This window comes from Mustela lutreola, chromosome 3 (genome assembly GCF_030435805.1).
Source record: "Mustela lutreola isolate mMusLut2 chromosome 3, mMusLut2.pri, whole genome shotgun sequence".
Taxonomy (NCBI): domain Eukaryota; kingdom Metazoa; phylum Chordata; class Mammalia; order Carnivora; family Mustelidae; genus Mustela; species Mustela lutreola.
In genome coordinates this window covers 78,918,013-78,940,831 of record NC_081292.1, presented here as the reverse complement: position 1 = coordinate 78,940,831, position 22,819 = coordinate 78,918,013, and the positions used below count along the sequence as shown (strand labels likewise).

General features: G+C 37.4%; 1 protein-coding gene across 3 annotated transcripts in view; it reads right to left on the bottom strand.

The window, feature by feature from the left end:
* The window catches only part of ATP6V1H (ATPase H+ transporting V1 subunit H), a 148,651-nt gene that overhangs the window by 36,453 nt on the left and 89,379 nt on the right, over nt 1-22,819 (bottom strand). For all 3 annotated transcript variants that reach the window (XM_059166453.1, XM_059166452.1, XM_059166454.1), the window contains one exon: nt 12,248-12,361. In XM_059166453.1, the coding sequence (XP_059022436.1) occupies nt 12,248-12,361 (114 nt within the window). The remainder of the gene's footprint in view (nt 1-12,247; nt 12,362-22,819) is intronic.

Genomic DNA, 22,819 nt, shown 5'->3' with positions numbered 1-22,819 from the left:
GAGTGGCAATCCTTATATCAGATCAATTAGATTTTAAGCCAAAGACTATAATAAGAGATGAGGAAGGACACTATATCATACTCAAAGGGTCTGTCCAACAAGAAGATTTAACAATTTTAAATATCTATGCCCCCAATGTGGGAGCAGCCAACTATATAAACCAATTAATAACAAAATCAAAGAAACACATCAACAATAATACAATAATAGTAGGGGACTTTAACACTCCCCTCACTGAAATAGACAGGTCATCCAAGCAAAAGATCAGCAAGGAAATAAAGGCCTTAAACGACACACTGGACCAGATGGACATCACAGATATATTCAGAGCATTTCATCCCAAAGCAACAGAATACACATTCTTCTCTAGTGCACATGGAACATTCTCCAGAATAGATCACATCCTCGGTCCTAAATCAGGACTCAACCGGTATCAAAAGATTGGGATCATTCCCTGCATATTTTCAGACCACAATGCTCTAAAGCTAGAACTCAACCACAAAAGGAAGTTTGGAAAGAACCCAAATACATGGAGACTAAACAGTATCCTTCTAAAGAATGAATGGGTCAACCGGGAAATTAAAGAAGAATTGAAAAAAATCATGGAAACAAATGATAATGAAAATACAACGGTTCAAAATCTGTGGGACACAACAAAGGCAGTCCTGAGAGGAAAATATATAGCGGTACAAGCCTTTCTCAAGAAACAAGAAAGGTCTCAGGTACACAACCTAACCCTACACCTAAAGGAGCTGGAGAAAGAACAAGAAAGAAACCCTAAGCCCAGCAGGAGAAGAGAAATCATAAAGATCAGAGCAGAAATCAATGAAATAGAAACCAAAAAAACAATAGAACAAATCAACGAAACTAGGAGCTGGTTCTTTGAAAGAATTAATAAAATTGATAAACCCCTGGCCCGACTTATCAAAAAGAAAAGAGAAAGGACCCAAATAAATAAAATCATGAATGAAAGAGGAGAGATCACAACTAACACCAAAGAAATACAAACTATTATAAGAACATACTATGAGCAACTCTATGGCAATAAATTTGACAATCTAGAAGAAATGGATGCATTCCTAGAAACATATAAACTACCACAACTGAACCAGGAAGAAATAGAAAGCCTGAACAGACCCATAACCAGTAAGGAGATTGAAACAGTCATTAAAAATCTCCAAACAAACAAAAGCCCAGGGCCAGACGGCTTCCCGGGGGAATTCTACCAAACATTTAAAGAAGAACTAATTCCTATTCTCCTGAAACTGTTCCAAAAAATAGAAATGGAAGGAAAACTTCCAAACTCATTTTATGAAGCCAGCATCACCTTGATCCCAAAACCAGACAAGGATCCCACCAAAAAAGAGAGCTATAGATATTAGAGAAACCCTCTCGAGAGATATAAAAGCCCTTTCTGGAGAAATAAAAGAACTAAAATCTAACCAAGGTGAAATCAAAAAAGCTATTAATGAGGTGCAATCAAAAATGGAGGCTCTAACTGCTAGGATAAATGAGGCAGAAGAAAGAATTAGTGATATAGAAGACCAAATGACAGAGAATAAAGAAGCTGAGCAAAAGAGGGAGAAACAGCTACTGGACCACGAGGGGGAGAATTCGAGAGATAAGTGACACCATAAGATGAAACAACATTAGAATAATTGGGATTCCAGAAGAAGAAGAAAGAGAGAGGGGAGCAGAAGGTATACTGGAGAGAATTATTGGGGAGAATTTCCCCAATATGGCAAAGGGAACGAGCATCAAAATTCAGGAGGTTCAGAGAACGCCCCTCAAAATCAATAAGAATAGGCCCACACCCCGTCACCTAATAGTAAAATTTACAAGTCTCAGTGACAAAGAGAAAATCCTGAAAGCAGCCCGGGAAAAGAAGTCTGTAACATACAATGGTAAAAATATTAGATTGGCAGCTGACTTATCCACAGAGACCTGGCAGGCCAGAAAGAGCTGGCATGATATTTTCAGAGCACTAAACGAGAAAAACATGCAGCCAAGAATACTATATCCAGCTAGGCTATCATTGAAAATAGAAGGAGAGATTAAAAGCTTCCAGGACAAACAACAACTGAAAGAATTTGCAAATACCAAACCAGCTCTACAGGAAATATTGTCTCAGTTTCTAACAGTGGTTCTTAACCTCTTCTGGCCCCAGACCCCTTTGCAAATTTGAGGAAGAGCACGTACCCTGCCCACAGAAAGTATTTATACACAGGCTTTTGCATACAATTTCAGGGAGTTAATCCAAACACCTCCTAGAGAAGAGTCCCACTCTTACATATATTTGGGGGGTAATCTCATCTACTGCCATGACTTCAATCCTCTAATGACTGCTTTAGCTCTATAAACTCTAGCTCACATCTTGCTCTGGAACTCCAAACCTGTATTTCTATCTTTTGAATTTCTCCTTGGATATAATACAGGGACATCAAATTTTGGGGTCTAAAATATCAACACTTCACTGCCATTCATGAATCCTGTTCCTCCTTCATCAGGTACAGAAGAGACCAAGGAACAGGCCCAGCAGGAAGCACGGAATCTAGAAGGGCATACATATAGTCAGCTCACTACGGGAAGCTCAAGTAGACAATCATGAAGACACTGAGGGGTTAGCCTGCAACCGTGGAGAAACTTGGAGAGGACCCTGGGCAGAAAAGCCAGCCTACAGAAAATAACTAAGCAGATGGGCTACAGATGTGAGGATTCATGTGGTCAGAAGGAAAAGGAGGTAGAAAAACTTGCTGCCTTGCTTCCCACCAGCTTTCTGGTTCCCAGTTTCAGTGAAACTGTGTGACTTCACCTACTACTGGATTCTGTGAGCTAAGTCGACATCCTTCTAATAGAGTTTCTTATATTTATACTAACTTGAGTAGATTTTTGTTTCTTGTAAATAAACCACTCCTAGTGAAGTAAAACACACATACACAGAAGTTCAGATCATAGTTTACAAAGGTACTCTCACTAGTGTACTACAACCAATCACATTCTTATTTTGCTCTAGAAACTTCTAGTGGCTAATTTGTTTCTGTAATTTTATCATTTATATTACTTCTTGTGCAGCTCCTATTAAAATATGCAGCCTCTACAGGCAATCCACAAAAACACTGCAAATATTTTTTTTATTGTCATCTAAGAATAAATTTTTACCACCCTTCAATTTTAGCAGAAATGTAAGTTAACAAGTTAGCACACATATTCTTACTTAAAATAACTTTTAAAAATAGCAAAATTGCTGTAGGTTGTCAAAACATAATAAATTGGGTATACTTGATTCTGAACATGCAGAATATACAGAAAATATCTTAGAAAATAGGTATATATGATACATCTATACACACATACATATACACACAATTCTCTTATGTAGGCAAAACAAAATTAGACAAATGAAAACGTACTCTCAAAATAATGTTTTGGGGCGCCTGGGTGGCTCAGTGGGTTAAGTCTCTGCCTTCGGATTGGGTCATGATCCCAGGGTCCTGTTGAGCCCTGCATTTGGCTCTCTGCTCATCAGGAAGCCTGCTTCCTTTCCTCTCTCTCTGCCTGCCTCTCTGCCTACTTGTAATCTCTGTCTGTCAAATAAGCAAATAAAATAAAATAATAATGTTTTACTAACATTACTAACACACTAACCATCAACATATAACCACCTTACCAAACAAGACATCTCATTAATTTATATGTCTAATATGTCCGAAGAAAACAGATGTCTGCTGTCATCTAAATACCTTATGATTAAACTTCCTTAAAACTGTGTTAATGTTTGAATACATTAAAACAACACATCACTCGGTGTGCCAAATAAAACCTCTACTACTAACATCTGATGAAAGGTATGGTTAGGAAATGTTTTTTGAACAGTTTTGCAATGCCTATTATAAAAACACTCCTGAAGAGATCAAAGATATAATGTCATTTTCAGAAAATAATATCTAAGATAGGAAGCTGCTATCAAGTCACATTTCTCTCAACATTGCTACCTGAGGGAAACATCAAACAGTACTCAGGTGCTAGGAAAAAAGCACTAACACAAAATTCTTCCTGGTTCAGGAGTGCTAACTTCTGGAATGTCAAGTGCCTGACTATATCCTCTTCTGCTTCTCCAGTGTCCCAGCACAACCCACGCAAGATCCTTCATGGATTGTTGCATTATCGTTTCTCCAGATTCAGTGTCCTACACACTGATAAACACAGACAGACTGCTGGCTCCAGAGGCATTACATTACACCTATAAAAAATAAAATCCCAAAACGCATTTTGCAATTACAACAATAATAACTGACTCTTGTGAGAAGCACCATTGGATGCTAAAAAAAAAAAAAAAAAAAAAAGGACTGAAAGTTTGCTGGAAAACACAACCAGTATTTACAGTCTCCAAGTACTTCCCCAAAGATTACTTACTAATTATAAGAGGGAGAGAAGCTCATTACAGTAGAGAAACCTTATGCCACTTTAAGCAGGTGGAAGTTAACACTACCAATAATAGGGTAAATTGACTCAAATGCTTCCTGATGAAAACACGAAGAAGAACATGACATCACCTCTGTGGTGTTCTGAGAAAAATGCATACCCTAAAGCTAATCGGGAAGAAAGAGCAAACTGAAATTGAGGAACATTCTACAAAACATCTGGCCTTGTAGTCATTAAAAATACCAATGTTAAAAAAGACAAACACCAAAAAACTATTCTATTTAAGTGACACTAAAGAGACAGGATAATTAAATGCAATGTATTATCCTAGACTGGAACAAAACATATTTGCTACAGACAACAGTGCAAACAATAGACAAGGAAATATGAATATCAACTATGGATTACAGAAGCACATCATTGTGCTACAGTGATATTAAAAAATCCAGGTCCTAGGACATACGTGCTGAAGCATTTAGGGCTAAAGGATCATAATGTCTGTCACTTAGTCTCAAATTCTTCAGAGAGAGAGACAGAGAGACAGAGACAAAATGAGAACATACAAATGCAGCAAAAAGTCAACAAGTGGTCAATCTAAAGAAAACAGCACTAGTTCACTGCATTGTTCCTTAACTTTTCAGTAGTTTAAATTCTTTCCAATTAAAATGTTTTTTAAAAAATAGAAGTTTTTTTTTTTTTTTTTCATATCTCCCTTCTCCTTTGCAACTGAGAGATGAAAACTACATCCAAGGGATAGGGGAGCAGGAAGCTGAACAATCTTGGTTCTTTTATGACCTCATTCACTCACTCAGTGATTATACCAGCTCTGGATTTGCCTCGCCAACATGTACAGTTCACATTCCAGGAGAAAGATAAATCCCTGACATAATCCCTTCTGTAGGTACAGAGAATTCCAGGGAAATGTTCTAGAACTCTGATACCATGTATGTCTAAGGAACCTGAAGAAATAAAATTGTATTCAGATTACTGTGGTTGCATTAAATCTTCCTGCAATACTAAGGCATATGACCTCAAAGCTGACCTTTTAGCAAAAGCTCAGCCACTCCCAGGCTCCCAATTTCCTTTCTGGTGACACAGCTGGGGCTTCCCATGTGCAGCATGCTGACAGAGTGCCTCTACGTAGAAGTCCTCCCTATCTAGACTCATCTTCACCAGCTAACTCCTTCTTGATCCTTAAGAATAAGCCCGGGCATCATCTCCTCAGGAAAATTTCCATTTTGAAGGCCCAGGAAGAATGAGCCACAATTCCCAAGCTCTGATGGCACCTACTCATACTTCTGCCCAGCCCTCATGACATTGCACTGAAGGGGTGCTATGTCATGTGTGCTATGCCCTTATTTTCTACTTCCTATCTATTTTAGCACATATTCAATCATCTAATAAATATTCCTGTCCATGTCTAAATCATCTAATAAGTATTCCTGTCCATGTCTAAATCATCTAATAAGTATTCCTGTCCATGTCTAAATCTCTGATTTAGTAGTAATAACTAGAGAGTAATAATACTCTGTATTTATTATTATTACTATATAATATATTATTATTATTATTACTCTGTAGTAGTAACTACAGAGATAACAGTAAACACTCCCTCAACTGGGAAAGTAACTGCTACAAATGAACAGCACAGTGTTTAACCAAATGCTAAAATATTTTCTCATAAGATATTTCTGGGCTATTTAGCAAGGCAGAGGAAACTGTCATTCAAGACACTATTTTTGTTCAGGCATCTCCAAATACCTGCCCTTAAGGAAAGTGAGGCAAAAAGCTTCTGTAGGTACAGAGAATTACAGGGAAATGTTCTAGAACTCTGATGTGTATGTCTAAGGAACCCGGTCTTTTAGGAACACCACTGGCTCCTATTAACTCTTTTTTTTAATTTATTTATTTTCAGCATAACAGTATTCATTATTTTTGCACCTATTGACTCTTTATACTGAATTCATTTTTAAAAATAACAAGTGAGGGGGCACCTGGGTGGCTCAGTCATTAAGCGTTTGACTTCACTCAGGTTATGATCGCAGGGTCCTGGGATTGAGCCCCACATTGGGCTCCTTGCTCGGTGGAAAGCCTGCTTCTCCTTCTCCCTCTCCCTCTGCTTGTATTCCCTCTGTTGCTGTCTCCATCAAATAAATAAATAAATAAATAAAAATAATCTTAAAAATATTAAAAAAAAAAGTGAGGACTGGTGATGAACATTCACGGTGAGGGTTAGATATATAGTAGGTACCTAATGCATGACTGTATAATTCTTTTAAAAAGTAAATCTAATACAAATTTAATTAAAGGAAATTTACATCAAAAGCTATCTTTGTTTAGACGACAGACTTATCACCATTTTTTAAATGTATACCTCAAAATTTCAGTGGTGATGAAAACTTACCAATTCATTTGTCACCCATAAGATTTTGTTCCCCATCAAGAGAACATCTGGATGATCTACTTAAATGGAAACTAAGAAAATAATTCAAAAATTTAATCAAATCTCTAAGATGAATAAATATAAAGTTTGCTAAGTCTTTATCTAATTTTTAGCATACTCTATTCTATGGAGCTTTGATTATTTAACACACACGCACACAAAGCCCATGAAACATTCATGTGACCAAAAACTAACTGCCCAACCCGCTGAAAGAGAAAGGAGAAAAAGCATTTAAAAGCCAAGCATGTTAGTTCATTTTTCTCTGCCTCCCCTTACTAGACAAGACTTTTCTTTTCTCCACACTTTACTGATCCTTCAAAACCCCAATCAGGTGTCTGTCTGTCTAAAAAGCCAAACCTAATGGAACAAAATAACAACATGAATTTGATCCACAGATACACTAGTCACATGCCCTTAAATGTGAAATCTGCATTTGATTTTACACTTAATTATAAAGTACAGCGACTCCATTGTCTATCAGTGGTTTTATACTCTTTATTGTCTAAATGATCATTGTCTACCTCTTCCAAATGTTTACTTAGGCTCGTACTTTGCAACAATTTAGGATTTATGTTACGCTGCCACCTCCAAAGCAATTGTAATTAAGTGGTACATAGTGTCCAGACAAATTAGTACAGCCTCAAAACATCTCTGACTAGCAAAGTAGAAGCAATTTTAGCCACCAACTTCATGGTGAAAAACAGGCTATATAGAATTCTTCTTCACTTGGAATTGGTTTTGATATATTTTCTAATTGAATTATATTTGTTTTGGAAAAATACACAAACGTGATACTAAAAACATATTCAAAGATTCTTCCACTAAAAATGTTGTATGAATAATGTGAAAAATTCCAGCACCCAAAGGGTGGCCACAATTTTTTAAATTAATCCTGGAAAATGTTAAATCTGGAAATGTTTTATGCTTATTAAAAATCACATGGAATGTTTTAGTAACATGATTATTAATGATAAAAGGCTTAATGTAGATTTTTTTTCCTTCAGTTCAGTTCATAAGTATCTATTTTAATCACTGTATTTATGGCTATGTACTTACAGAATAATATACTAAGCAGACATAGACATTAGAGAACGAAGTAGTATCACTCATACACTTGGCTTGGGGAGGTCTCTGTTACATTATATACCTACACATAAAATAACTGGAGGGAACAACACTCTTATAACTTATTATTCAGCTTAAAAAAAAAAAACACTGAAAAATAATCTAGAAACAAACAGACAATTCTACACAAAATCCACTACCTACAAAATTCAGTGTTTCTTTCCTGAAGTCCTGAGCTGTCCATATGCACATACTGTTGCTTCTGAATTAGAGGCTGATTACATTTAAAATCATTCTGTAGGAGAAAAATGATGACATTTTATGATATTGAATTATAAAGTATAAACTGAGGGTATATATAAAAGTTCTCTAGAGTATGTTGTTACTGTTTATATATTTTGGCAAATTTATTAATATAAAATTCTGGAGCTGTTCAAAGAATAAGAGGCACAGAACAAATACACAGTGGGTATGGGAAGAGCATTTAGAAGGAGGGTTGTTAAGTGGGATTGACCTGCTCAATACCTCCTGAACTGAGGAGACATGCGTGTGTGCCTACCGTCCCCTCCCTCCCTGGCAACTCCAGCCCCCATCCACTCCCCAACCACATCAATGAGCATTTTTGTGTTCCATCATTCCATGTAAACATAGGAGAAGGGGAGAAACAACAGCAACGCTAAGACCTGCGATTCATGATACTTTTGAAATCAACCATAAAATCATGAAAAAGAATTAAGAATTTTCCCATGATACACAACTTATATAGTCCCTGTTACATAAACTCAAATCCATCTCTATATTATCAAAAACTTATTATTTAACTCCTTAAAATGAAGAATCAAAATAAAAATCCATAGACAGCTCAGTTCTATAATTTCATAAGTATCCAATTTATACTTAAAATGTAATTTTAAACACATTTAAAACAAAAAAATTCCATGCAGTAAAATATAAGTATTATTTTACCATATCCAAAATTATGATTTAGTCTCATAAAATACAAGCTTTAGAAGGAATGCAACATCAAAAAAATCTAAAAATCATTTAGGGTAGAAACGTGAAAGAAAATCCAGAATGTATGGGAAATCTCAAAGTGTGGCCTAGGAGCAAACAATGAGTACAAATAAACATGCAAAAATGTCATGAAAAGCTGCTATTGCCATTGAGGCAGATTTCCATTCTACTTTGATCTATGATTATATTTTAATTATGCTCAACTAATTTCTTTCACTACACTGTACTAACATAAATCATTTATAAAAACTCATTTTAATTAAAACAAACAAAATGCCAGAAGGAAACAAAATCAATTCTGTTTTCATGTTTGTATCTGTGTGAAAATAAAACAATTCCAAGAGAATTTTGTAAGACTCAATCAATAAACATCTTTAAGACACAAGTGCCATATTTTCAGGGGGAAAAAAATCATTTACTTTAGGCAAGTAGAAAGGCAGTCTCCACCAGCATGATTTAATGAAGACAAATTAGATACCTGCATAAAGGCATAAGCTCAAAATCCTTTTTACAACTGGGAATATACTTTGCAGAAGATTTACTTTCCAAACTGCATTCTATTTGATCTCATGTTAATCTGACATTTAAATAAACCGCTATTACTTGAGCAATTTTCATACTCTGGCACAAAGAGACATGGAAATGTATATGTCACAACAAAATACGTGTCACAAAAAAATTTTTCTTTATATGAAAATTTTTTTCAAAACAAAAATGTAGAAAAATACTGACATTAAGCTTCTCCATCAAAGGAGATTTGTCATAATTAAAACAAAGTTAAAAGAGCTTAGCACATAATTAGGAGGAAAAAGGATATTCTCTCATCAGCTAGTCAGTGATAGAGAGCAAAGAACCAGTTTCTGGCTATAAAGACATTTATTTTTTTCTTTTGTAATCATATATTGAAAAATGTACCAAGAAACTAAATCAAGTTCCTAAATTCAAGGAAAATATTCCAATTGCACATGTCATCTTCAATGCATGATCATTTAAATAACGAAAATTTTCAACCAAAAAATTTTCTCCACTAGTAAAGAAAAAAGGTTAACTAACATTTTATCTCATACCCATCTTTTCTTCAACATCGGAAGTATATATCAAAAAAGAGATAAACCCAACAATAAATCCTTCATGAGAAAGAACTATTAAAATGAATTTTTCTTATTGACAAAGCAGGATTTATACTTCAGCAACCTTAAATTCAACAAAAAGAGAAAGTAAAATTGTGTTTTACAGAAGGCAAATATAACTTTGCTGGTTGCAAAAGCCTCAAATTCTACTAAATGCAAACATTCTTTAAACTAAATTCAAGAAAGAGGCGCAAAGAAACCAAGAGATATAAAATTACTAATGAATTCATTTTTGTTGAAAATGTGGCCCATGGTAAAGTGAAACAAGGAGAGAAATCCAGTGGAGTATTCTGTTTTTACTGATAGCCTTGAAAAATTTTTTCCTCCTGCTAAAGAGATAAAAACCATTTCTAGTGCCCTCTGCCTTGATTCCTTTCTTCTTGCACTGAGTATATGAAAACAAGTAAAAACACCTCCAGTCCATCAGGTGCAGATAGCACTAGCTCTGAAATCTATCCAAGTTCACCTACTTGTTACCTCAACTTTCGGTGTTCTAGTCCAAGCCACTAGCCATCTCTACTCTCAACCACAATGAGAAATCTACTAAAATAGTCCTTTGCTTTCACACTTACCCAGGTATAATCCACTCGCCAGAGAGTAGCCTAAGAGATCTTCTTAAAACATGTATCAAATATTCTCATTCTTCCATTTTAAAATTTTTCAATGGCTTTCAACTCATCTTGTAAAAGGAAGAGCCAAATGGTAGCCCACAAGACCCTACATGATCGGTTCCCTGAGAGCATCTTCTTTCCCATCTAGTTCCATGCTGGCCCTCATACCACCCTCAAATTAAAGTCTCTCACGCGTGGCACTGTTGACAGATTGGGCAGGACACTTCTTTGTGGTGGGGGGCTGTCCATGCATTTTAGGATATTTAGCAGCACCCCTGGCCTCTACCCACTTATACCAGTAGACCAGCACCCCCCATTGTCTCTGGACAACCAAATATGTCCCCAGACATTGCTTTTAAAGAAGCCAAGCTTCATGGCCCTTTCCTTCTCATCCCCTTTACCTGAAATGTTACCCCTAATACCTGGATTGTATGGCTAATTCCTTATCATTACAGTGCCAGCTTAGCTGTTTTGGCCTACTCGGAGAGGCCTTCTCTATTCGTCCTACGTAAAGCTGCACCTATTTCCATCATATCTATAGCCCAGCATTTCATACAGGGTACAAAGTCCTCAAAGGTGGTTATTGAAAAAATGCAAAATGTATTTATGAAAAAAAGTGCTTAAGTGGCAACATCTTAATATTTCATGTATGATGCCACAGCAGCGCTCCTGGATAGTCCCCTATACTATACTGCCTGCATCTTTCAAATGCATGTCTTCCAAAGCACCATTAATTCTTTCCTTGGAGGTACTGGCAGTGTAACTGCCAGTTACAAGGAATGTGTATTTGTTCACTGTGCCTTAACAAAACAGCCCAGCCCTAAAGCACCCTTCCAAATGGTGAAGCACGGAGAGGTACATGACCTCTTCAGTAGAGCATTGGAAGCACGCGACACCCAACTCACAGTGAAAAATAGCCAGAGCAAAGGGAATTCTGGTTTGTTCCATCATGGACACAAAAGGCTCACCACTGTATCTAAACAATCACTCTTCAATTTATCTTGTTTTAGGTAGGTACAAAAGGTCCATAACTTTTATTTGAAAAATAAAAACAAATGAGAGGAAAAACTGACTTCCATTACTTCAAAAGCAAAAGGCTATAATGAATGAGATGTGAGAGAGCTGAATCTTAGTTGATCAATCAGCTTTTAGTGTTTTCTTTAGTGTTTTCACATGAACCAGTAAAAACCATTTAGGTTAACCATATGCTGAATAGTTACACTGTGCAAAATTGTAAAGCCTCTGATTAGTAATCCAGCTGGATTCCATTCAACTCCAAAAAAGCTGGATTCCCTTAAGCCACAAATATCCTTTTAGTTAATCCTAGAATTGTTTTTGATATTAGTACTGTGAATACACATTTTTTGAGAATATCAATGCAGTTAGTCTTCCCAAAATGTTATCATTGCTCTTGATTACTAAAATATATTTCTAGATATTTCATCAAAACTGCTGATTTAAAAAACTACCCCTCATCAGTGCATTTATCAGAGAACCTTTCAAAGGGACAAGTGAGAGCTTACAGATCAGTATGGGAGAGGAAAGAAAAAGCCAGCACATACCAGTTGTGCACCATGAGTTTCTGCACAGCCAGAAGAGCATTGTAGCGAACCTGCTGGTCCTCGTGGTGCATGTGGTTCATGACCAGCTGCTTCCCACCAAGCTGTTCAATGACCCTGTGGAATAGAAGCCACTTTGTGAAGATGCTGCAATTCCTTGCTAACTCACATTGTTAGTCGGTAGAGAGCCCATATACCAGAGCGCCAAGGGATTTTAAAGAGAGAAGTTCCCATATAGGTGAGTAAACCAACACATCTTTTTCAATATCATTTTCCCTAACCCACAGATTTAACATATTCAAGTATTTTCTCTTTTGAATTCTTACTGGGGAATCCAGCTGTTATTCTCATTTCCTAATCCAGGCAAGTATCCTCTACCTGGATACCTCACAAACTATTGTAGTATTCTAGAGTACAGTTTTCTAAGTTGTTGAGTATTAAAACTGATTACCAGTATTTCTGGCCTGCTTAAAAGCAGTATACTGAACACCACCTAATGTCTGTAACAGTATCAGATCAGCATTAAATCCACCAGTTGCCATGCTGTGAGCGAGGCTCAGAAGACAAAAGCAGGGAACACAGGGTTAAAAAACACCCAGCAGAAGTCGTGTTAATTTCCTAAAAAAGACTTGATTTATAAGATATCTTCCCTTTCTTGTAATGAAGAAAGATGCCACATGACCTCCTGGCCAGTGAAACAGAGGAGAAAATTCCTACTGTCAAGAGCACCAAGGTGATTGACAAATGACACTGCTTTTTATCACTGTGTCCTGTAATACCCTGAAAAATCCAGTTACCATAGATGCAAATATGAAGCGAAAATGGTGATTTGCTTCATGAAAAGAGGTTCTCTGTTTGTTGCAAGGGTGCAGCTGTGGCTAGAGCTGTGGAGGCTTTTAACCCAGCCCAACAGTGTGGAGTCTTCGGCCCACACCCTCTAGTGGGCACCACCATCACTACCACACAATCAGCAATAATGCAGGCAGGGCTTTGGTGGTTGCAGACAGTCTCAAGGACGGGTGGATGGCAGTCAAGAGTGTGAGAGAGGCTTTTGTCTGTAAAGCTTTTTATACTTTATTATTAAAGCACCTTTAAAAAAAAATACATTGAATTGAGGGGGGAAATACAGTATAAGTATACCCAAACATCAGTTGAGTGCTTGTTATGCACCAAGTACTATGCTTTAAAAAGTTGCTTACTTATCTAACACCAGCTCTGCTCATTATTGGATAGATTACATTAAGTCATTTAACCTAGTAAACTCCTTCCTGTCAAGTGAGGGGAACAAAGACACCTCTTTCATGGCATTGCTATGAAGACCAAAGGCCATAAAGCCCTGGTCCCTGCAATATGGTACGCCCATGTCTGTTGTTATAATGATAATGACACTGGTGATGGTGACGGTGATGGTGGTGATAAGGACACAGGGGCTGCTTCCCTTAAATCCATTCTCCTCCAAGCAATCTTCCCAAAAATCTGAATTATCACTTTCCCTGCTTAAAACAATGCCTAACTGGGTCCTTCACAGTCTGACTTGGAGTCACAGTCACACACCTTTGCTCTCTGCACTGATTCCCAGGCCTTCTTTCAGGTCCTTCAACCACAGGCTCTTGGCACATGCCATTTTCTCTCCCAGAAGCTTTCCCACTTCATGTAACATCCTAGTATATAAAGATAACTTCTATGCACCTTTAAGATCTTCCCTCAATTGCCACTTCCTCAGAGAAGTCTTCTCTCTGCCCATATTAATCCCTCAAATATGCCCTTTCATGGCGCTATGTATCTTTGCTTGTACTCACCTGAGTTGCAATTTTACACCTGAATGACTTTATAAAATATTAAATTTGTCTTCCTCATTATACAAGAAGATCCATGAAGGACAAACTATGCATGGTGTTGCTTACCCTATGTTCCCAGGGCTCAAGACAGAAAGTCCTCATCAAATATCTATTAACTAGATTATTGTATCTTCTTAATATGTACTACATTAATAACAATATCTATTATCATCCAGTTTATTTTTATAAAAATGACATCATTAAAGGACAAATAAGCCTTCAAAAAAATACCCTTTTATTGTAGTAAAACTGCCTAATGATAACCCTCCCTCAATTGCTCTAGCATACTATTACCAGAATCCCAACAGCGAACATTTACGCACCACTTACTACCTGCCAGTTGTTCATCTTTGCACTTTCCATTATTAACTCTTCCAAGAGTTTTTAAGTAGCCTAGGATGGCAATTGGGATTACTAATGGAAAACAGAAATTTAAAAGAAAAACATACAAATTAGGAGTAACATTCAGGACAAAAAGTCATAAGGTCCAATATGCCTTTTTCTCGCATGTGCTTAGAATTATCCATTGCCACACTAGAAAATAATGATCTCCCTAAGGGGATGATTTAACTAGATATCAGTTTACCTAACATTTTTGTAATCATGTTAATTTTGTGGAACTGCTAAAACTCATAGGTATACATGTACACATGGTTGATAATAATATGGAATTCCTTCTGCCTCAGTATCACTGAGATGCCAAATCAGTAGATATCAGACACTAAAGTGAATCTGTGAGAGAACATCACATACAGAATTCATAAAGAATTCTAATAATTTTTAATCCCCTTGGGGAATTCTATGTCAAATATTAAAGGATCCAGGAAGGAGACGGATGATTTGTATGTGCTCTGTGGAACGTGATGAACCACATGGTAGGTCCCTCCCCAGCAGAAAAGAAAAAGGTGGTGATGGCTTCTAACTCCATGCCAAGGAAACCACACACAGAGACAAGCACATATTCCCTGCAGTGGCCCAAGCCTGAGAGGTCATGGTAATCCACAGCAGCAAAGTAGAGGGAGCCGCATCAGGATCAGCTAACATTCCCAGAGCCTGGGGATACAAAGAAGTTTGAGTGGCACCACGAGCCAGATAAACACAACACCCAGCCTAGGAGAGCTGTGGTGAATGGCCCAGAAGAGGTACCTCCAATATACCCAAAAATGTGCTCCAAAGAAAAATTCTCAGCTTCAGACATTTTTCAGGTGGAAAAACATTAAGCAGCCATCAATAATACCAAATAAAAAAATCCCTGCTTCTCCCTGTTGCCTCCTCCTTCCCCATTCACAGCCTCAGGAAGACTGAAGCAGCAGTAGGTAAGCTCAGGGTAACAGAGCCAGGAGGCACCTGGGTGGCTTGGTGGGCTGGGCCTCTGCCTTCGGCTTGGGTCGTGGTTCTTGGGGTCCTAGGATCATGCCCCATGTCGGGCTCCCTGCTCAGTGGGGAGCCTGCTTCCCCCTCTCTCCCTGCCTACTTGTGATCTCACTCTCTGTCAACTAAATCAATAAACCTTTAAAAAAAAAAAAAAAAAAAAAAAAAAAGGAAGAGAAAGGACTGTGGGCCTGCACCTGCTGCGGGCATCACAGATAAAACAGAGAAGTACTATTTTTGAATAAGTAGCATGAAGGGCTACCAAATGTCTTCAACCAAATCATTTTTGTGATTTAAAATGATCATAGGGCTGTGAGGGTAAAAGTCATAACCCACCTAGGTTTTCATCCGAAGGCATGAAAAGATTATTAAAGGGGTTTGGGGGGAACAAATGTGAAGACATTGTTATTTCACCACAACCTCTTATTCAACCAACCAATCTGGTATTAGTATGTATGAGCTACTTTGGGGGTGGGGCCTGGCACAGCTGGCTTCTTACTCCCCCTAGTAAAGGTAATGCCTCTGTCTTCCCCTGCCTGTGCCTACTCCTTCCAGGGGATACTTCTGTGCATGGTGATTTTGCAAGCAGGAATCCATGACACACAAATCCACTTTCTTTTCTCTTCCACACTGGTTCAGTGCCACCTGGAGCTAACGGGTTCAGTAACAGGAAGGCCATCTGTCTATTATTGACTTTCTCAGGGAAGATTCTATTTTGGCCTCTATCTGTTATCTCCTTTGTCAAGTTTCTCAATAGTCTGGAATTCAGACAAGTAGGAAGGTAATTATTTATTGGGCCCCATCTGGATCCTCCAACACATGGAAAATACAGCCGATTCTCATTATTTATGAAGGTTGTGTTCTATAAAGTCACCATGAATGCTGATTTAGTGAATACTGAGACTCTTAGGGGAAACACAGGATTATGGTCCTGCAAGCCTCTGGTCATGACATTCCCAACAACATTTCAATACATAGCCTTGTTTTACAGGTTTTTGTTTAAAGACAACTTAACATCTATTGTTGATTCATCAACAATGAACTCCTAGCCAACAGCACCATAAATCATACTAGAATAAGCCTTATCTAACACATGCACCTCCTCCCTAAGGTACAACCCTTCATGTGCTCAGGACACCAGACAGCACTTCAGCTTGGAGGCCATTTTACACAGTGAAATCACCAAGAAAAAGCACAAAAATGCAAAAAACATGGCACTAAACAAATCTCAAAAAGGTCACCAGTTTATAGTGTAAGAACTAAGACAAGAAGGCTGAGCATTGCCTTCTTGGACTTCAGTTGTGTGCCCTGCATGTGTCTAAAAATGATCTTGAAAGCATGAATATTAATTTAAGGATTATCCATAAATTTTATTTTTTTTCAGTGTTCCAAAATTCATTGTTTATGCACCACACCCAGTGCTCCACGCAATACGAGCCCTCCATAATACCCACTGCCAGATTCACGGAACCCCTCACCCCCCTCCCCTCCAAAACCCTCAGTTTGTTTCTCAGAGTCCACAGTCTCTCATGGTTTGTCTCCCCTTCCAGTTTCCCCCAACTCACTTCTCCTCTCCATCTCCCAAAGTCCTCCGTGTTATTCCTTATATTCCGCAAGTAAGTGAAACCATATGATAATTGACTCTCTCTGCTTGACTTATTTCACTCAGCATAATATAATTATATATAATTATACATAAATTTTAACAAACAGGGAAAGTCACAAATACAGAACCCATAAAAAACAAGGATTAACTATACATGAATAAACATAATCTCAAAAAGCCACCATCATATGTATACAATATGATGGGTTTAAAAAATCAGAGATCACATACCATTTATAACAACAACAACAGCATTTTATACACGCTGGGCACAAAGCTAAGCATATTTTTTTATGTCATGTAATCCCCACAGCAAATGTGCTGCCTACCCCTCTATACACTGGTGTTTTTGACATTTTGAACCCTTGCCCTTTATATTATCTTCTCATATTACCAGCCACAAGAAAATTTTAAAGAATTTTGCTTTTAATAATTTACATTATTATATTTATTCATTAAGCCTTCATTTCCAAACTCCAGAGATTCCAACAGATCTCACAGAGGGATGGACAATCTCTACTCCATGGAAATTCAGTGCTATAAAATGAAAAGACATTTCCTGTCTTCTAAATTTAATTGAAACACCAATTACTTTCAGATTATACAGATGTCCAAAATCATTGATGCTTGAAAAAATAGTAAGAAAAGAATCTTCCCAGTTAGTATATTAATACAAGACATCATTAACACAAGACACCATAAAAAGGCAGGACAGTTGAATGATTTAATTTAGGACTTAGATCCAAGTACCTTTTTCATAAGGTATTATCTAATAACGGAAAACTTGCTAACTGTAACCGAAGCAAGTCCAGTCACTAGCACATTAGGCTTTAAAGACTTGCAATATTTAACAAACTCAGTATTGGCAAGAATTTTTTTTAAGTGACTGAGAGAGGGGTTGGATAGAGAGAGAGAGAACACACACAAGTGCATGAGTAAAGGAGGGGAGGATCAGAGGGAGAAGCAGACTCTCCACTGAGCAAGGAGCCTGATGTGGGGCTGATCCCAGGACCCCAGGATCATAACCTAAGCCAAAAGCAGATGCCTAACCAACTTAGTCACACACGTGCCCCCTGGCAAGAACTTTTAAGAAATGTGCAGCTGGTGAACAGAGAAATGTAATTTTAGAATAAACTTTAAATATCCTAAAAAGCACAGCACTATTTTTGTTTGTTCTAAAGGTCTTTTCCCCTCTTAATGTAGTTCTACAATATATAATAGAGTTACATAAAATATCTTGATAAGGATTCTACTGTTCAGGATACTACTCATGGTTAATGAAGTTACATCACACTATAACATATTATGATTCCACAACTTGTTGCCAAAAATGGTTAAGTTGCATGTACTTAAACACAAGTAGATACTTGCATATCTAAGAAAATAATGCACCCTCTAGAGTTTGTAAGTTTAATAACACAGAAATCACTATTTTGTTCACTATTTTGTATTATTCCATTTTGTTCCCCTTAAGAAGGTCATTAACATTTTTAAAAATAAAAATAATTTAGGTAAATATTTACCAGGTTTCTAAATGGGAACATTCCTTCGAAGCTTAAAAGTGGAAGAAAACACAAAGATTTTTCACTGCAATGTAAGCTTCATGAGACAGTACTGAGAATGGTGCCCAGAATACAACTGATGTCAAATAAAGCCTTAATGCCTAGTGAATTAATGAATTTGACCATATGGTAACTGACATTAACATGATAAAAATTTTATGAAAAAAAATGAGGTAAACAGCAAACTTTGAAAATCTCTATCTCAAACGTAGCAGCTAAATTCCCACTAAGTCACATAAATTAAATTAAAGTACAAATTAAAAGTAAGTGGGTAGGAGAAGAATAAATGAAACAAGATGGGAATGGGAGGGAGACAAACCATAAGTGACTCTTAATCTCACAAAACAAACTGAGGGTTGCTGGGGGGAGGGGGTTTGGGAGAAGGGGGTGGGATTATGGACATTGGGGAGGGTATGTGCTTTGGTGAGTGCTGTGAAGTGTGTAAACCTGGTGATTCACAGACCTGTACCCCTGGGGACTAAAAATATATGTTTATAAAAAATTAAAAAATTTTTTTAAAAATTAAAAAAAAAAAAAAAAAAGCACCAGGTACTGGTTTCCCCCATGAGAGTTTAAAGAGAAATGGTAACACTCATTGCTGCAGAGAAGGTGGTAGAGATGCTATTCTCACACAATACTGCTTGGAGCTTGAAGTCCTCTCTAATAATATTTTTAAAATCTCAGGGCGCCTGGGTGGCTCAGCCATTAAGCGTCTGCCTTCGACTCAGGTCATGATCACAGGGTCCTGAGATAGAGCCCCAAATCGGGCTCCCTGCTCCTTGCCAGAGGAAGCCTGCTTCTCCCTCTCCCACTCCCCTTGCTTGTCTTCCCTCTCTTGCTGTGACTCTCTCTCTGTCAAATACAAAAAAAAAAAAAAAAAAAATCTTTTAAAAAAAAAAGTAAAATAAAATAAAATTTCAGAAGTACTTATATACGTTCTTTCAATGAATATATTTAAGGGACCAGAAAATAATCAGAAATATCTGCAAAGAGTTACTCTGTTTTTATAATAATGAAAAATTGGAAACATACCAAATGGTCACTAGTAAAACTTGAGCACACTGGAATACATTTATCTATAGGCAGCATTAATATATATGTTTTAAAATTTGTAGATGGGAAATTACCATGAAAAATGAATAAAAACAGGAGATAAAATAGGAGATATTACATGATCAATACTCTGGAAGGAAAAAAATGTATGTATAGAGAAAAAAACCTGAAAATGAATAAACTATTACTTTTACCTCAAAACTAGAGTCTTGTTTTTTCATTATTCTTTTCTGCATTTTTCAAGTTTTCTATAGAAACTTGTTACTTTTCATGATAACTCTAACTTAGAAAAGATAAATGAACAAGTTATTAATTTTTATTTGTACATACTATGCTAGGCTTTGTACAAAGGGAAACAGAGCTATTTACCTCATACAAAAGTGTGCATTTTAAGAGAATAAGCAGGAATTCTTTTGATAGCTCTTTCTCTCAACATTTACTCTGCCCTACTATGGTCAACGATATGCCTCATCAGATATAGTTCCTCTTTTTGAGAGCTCAGAGACCAGTTTCAGTGGGGAGAGGGGATATAATGAGGTGATCATTATGTATAAGCTGAAAAGGGCTATGGATATATATACTGAACACCGAAAGCACAAAAAATTGGACAGATACTGTGTTTTGTTTTAATGGCAATATACTGGTTTTCCAGATTAAAAAGAGAAGAATTTTTTTATCAGTCGTATTTTTACTTGAAGAGATAGAAACTTGCCTACCTAATTAAGACAGTTAAAGAATCCCTGAAAGCGGGGCGCCTGGGTGGCTCAGTGGGTTAAGCCGCTGCCTTCAGCTCAGGTCATGATCTCAGGGTCCTGGGATCGAGTCCCATATCAGGCTCTCTGCTCAGCAGGGAGCCTGCTTCCTCCTCTCTCTCTCTCTCTCTGCCTGCCTCTCTACCTACTTGTGATCTCTCTCTGTCAAATAAATAAATAAAATATTTAAAAAATAAATTAATTAAAAAAAAAAAAAAAAAAGAATCCCTGAAAGGCAAGTACAGCTTGAAAAGCTGGGGAGCCAAGCGTGAAGGCTGTCCAGACTGATTCACAAGCAAGCGACCAAATTAGCAGTCCAGCAAGTGTGCTACTGGGGCGAGGCACAGAACCTTAAGTTTCCTCTGCTCGTCCCAAGACACAAGTGCTACGGTCTCCCGTCTTCATGGAGCCCAGCCACGGCTACTGCCTTAAAGCAATGCCTGCAGTACCCACTTCCCTCCACTCCTCATTCCTGCCAGAAATCTGGGGCAGCGAGATCTGATTTGCTGACTGAGGCCATAAGCATGTGGCTGGAAGCAACTGAGTTTAGGAAAGCATGCTGCTGGCATTTTTATCTTCTCCAACGAAAGGGAGCACATGCTTTGGAAGGTGGGAATTCCTTGAATATAGGAAAACTGTTTAGATGTTGTACTACTTAAAAGAAAAAAATAAATAAACATGCACTACAGTATTCGAGGCAGAGAGAGGGAGGGAAGTGCACTTGCCCAAGCCCTAGGAGGGTCTGATGGGGCTCTGGGTTGCTGTTCCAATGTTCTGCTGCCTGGGAATTATGCATGCAAAGGGGGGATGCTCTCTTCGGGACAACTCTCAGGCGCTAGTCATCAAAGTGTGATTTCTGGGTGTTCAGCAGGGCCACAGGTGGTCTTATGCTTTTCAAGGACAAAGCAATGGAACAGTTTTATTCACATCCCATCATACACACACATTTGAAAAATAAGATTAATGAGTGGTGTTTGTTTCCTGGAAATTGTATCACAATCTTAAAGGCTGTGGGTCCTTCATAAGAATTGAACTGGCAAGTACAGTTGACAGAATAAATTCATTCGGATAGTTTACTTTCATCTTATTTGCATTTATTGAGGGCACTTATTAAATTTGCTGTTGGGGGGAAATTATGTTCTCCACCTGAATTTACAAAAACAAGTTACTGAATCGAAAGGGTTTCTTTAAACTACAAAAGGAGTCATGAAAATAACAACAAATAGGTAAAACAACAGTAAATAGGACTCCATTTTGAATATCATATGTAGATCTGCACGCCAAGACAAATCTCAGTGTGATGAAAGAGAATGACAGATAGGAAATACGGCAGTATTACTACCTAAATCTTCATCACTGGACCAGCAATATATTCACCTGTAGTCTCCAAAACACTTTTGATATGAAACTTTGTCAACTGATTGATTTTATTGTTTGAGATGGAGAAAGGGACAAAATTCAAAAGGAGGGAATGCCTGCTTTGTGATGAGTACAAATCATTCCCAAGAAACTTGTAAAAAGAAAAAAGTCCACCACAAGAACACTATATTCTTAGAGAAAGCCAAATTTCCTTATTAAGTAATGTTTAAAATCACATGGTATCAAAAACATACAGTGGAGTACAGCTGAGCTTTAAACAACATTAGGGTGGAGGTGGTTAGGGACACCAACCTCTCACACAGTCAAAATCCACATATAATTTTTAACTCCCCCATAAGTCAAGTACTAATAGCCTACTGTTGGACAGAAGTCTTACCAGTAACATGAAGAGTCAATTAGCACTCTTCATATAGTATATTTTGTATGATACACCATATACTACATTCTTACAATAAAGTAAGCTAAAGAAAAGGAACTGTTACTAAGAAAATCGTAAGACAAAATACATTTACAGTACTGTATTATAAAAAATCCACATACAAGTGGACCTACACAGTTCAAACCAATGTTGTTCAAGGGTCATCTGCAATTGCTATGGTGCAGGATAGCAGATACTTAGCAAATGGACAAAATTACTCATTGAACTGGTACTTACTATGTGTTAAGTGGTGTTTTAAGCACTTTACATATGAACTTATTTAGTTCTCATATTCAGAGGAGGAAACTGGCACAGAGAGGATATATGGCAAGGTCGTACAGTTACCAGGTAGCAGGGCTGAGATCTGAACCTAAGCAGGCAAGTTTAGTATATGCACTTAACCACCAGGTAATTCAGTACAGATGACTGTGGTGCCCATTAGCTATTAGCATATGTACTGTGCCTGTATGGAGGAGATACTCCTGATTTCTCTGGAGGGCATAATGTGGACAAGAAGTTGTTGGACTTAGTACGGACAGAGGACTAGTTACGTTTGCCAGGGAGAAGTAGTGCTACATGGACAAAGAGATTAACT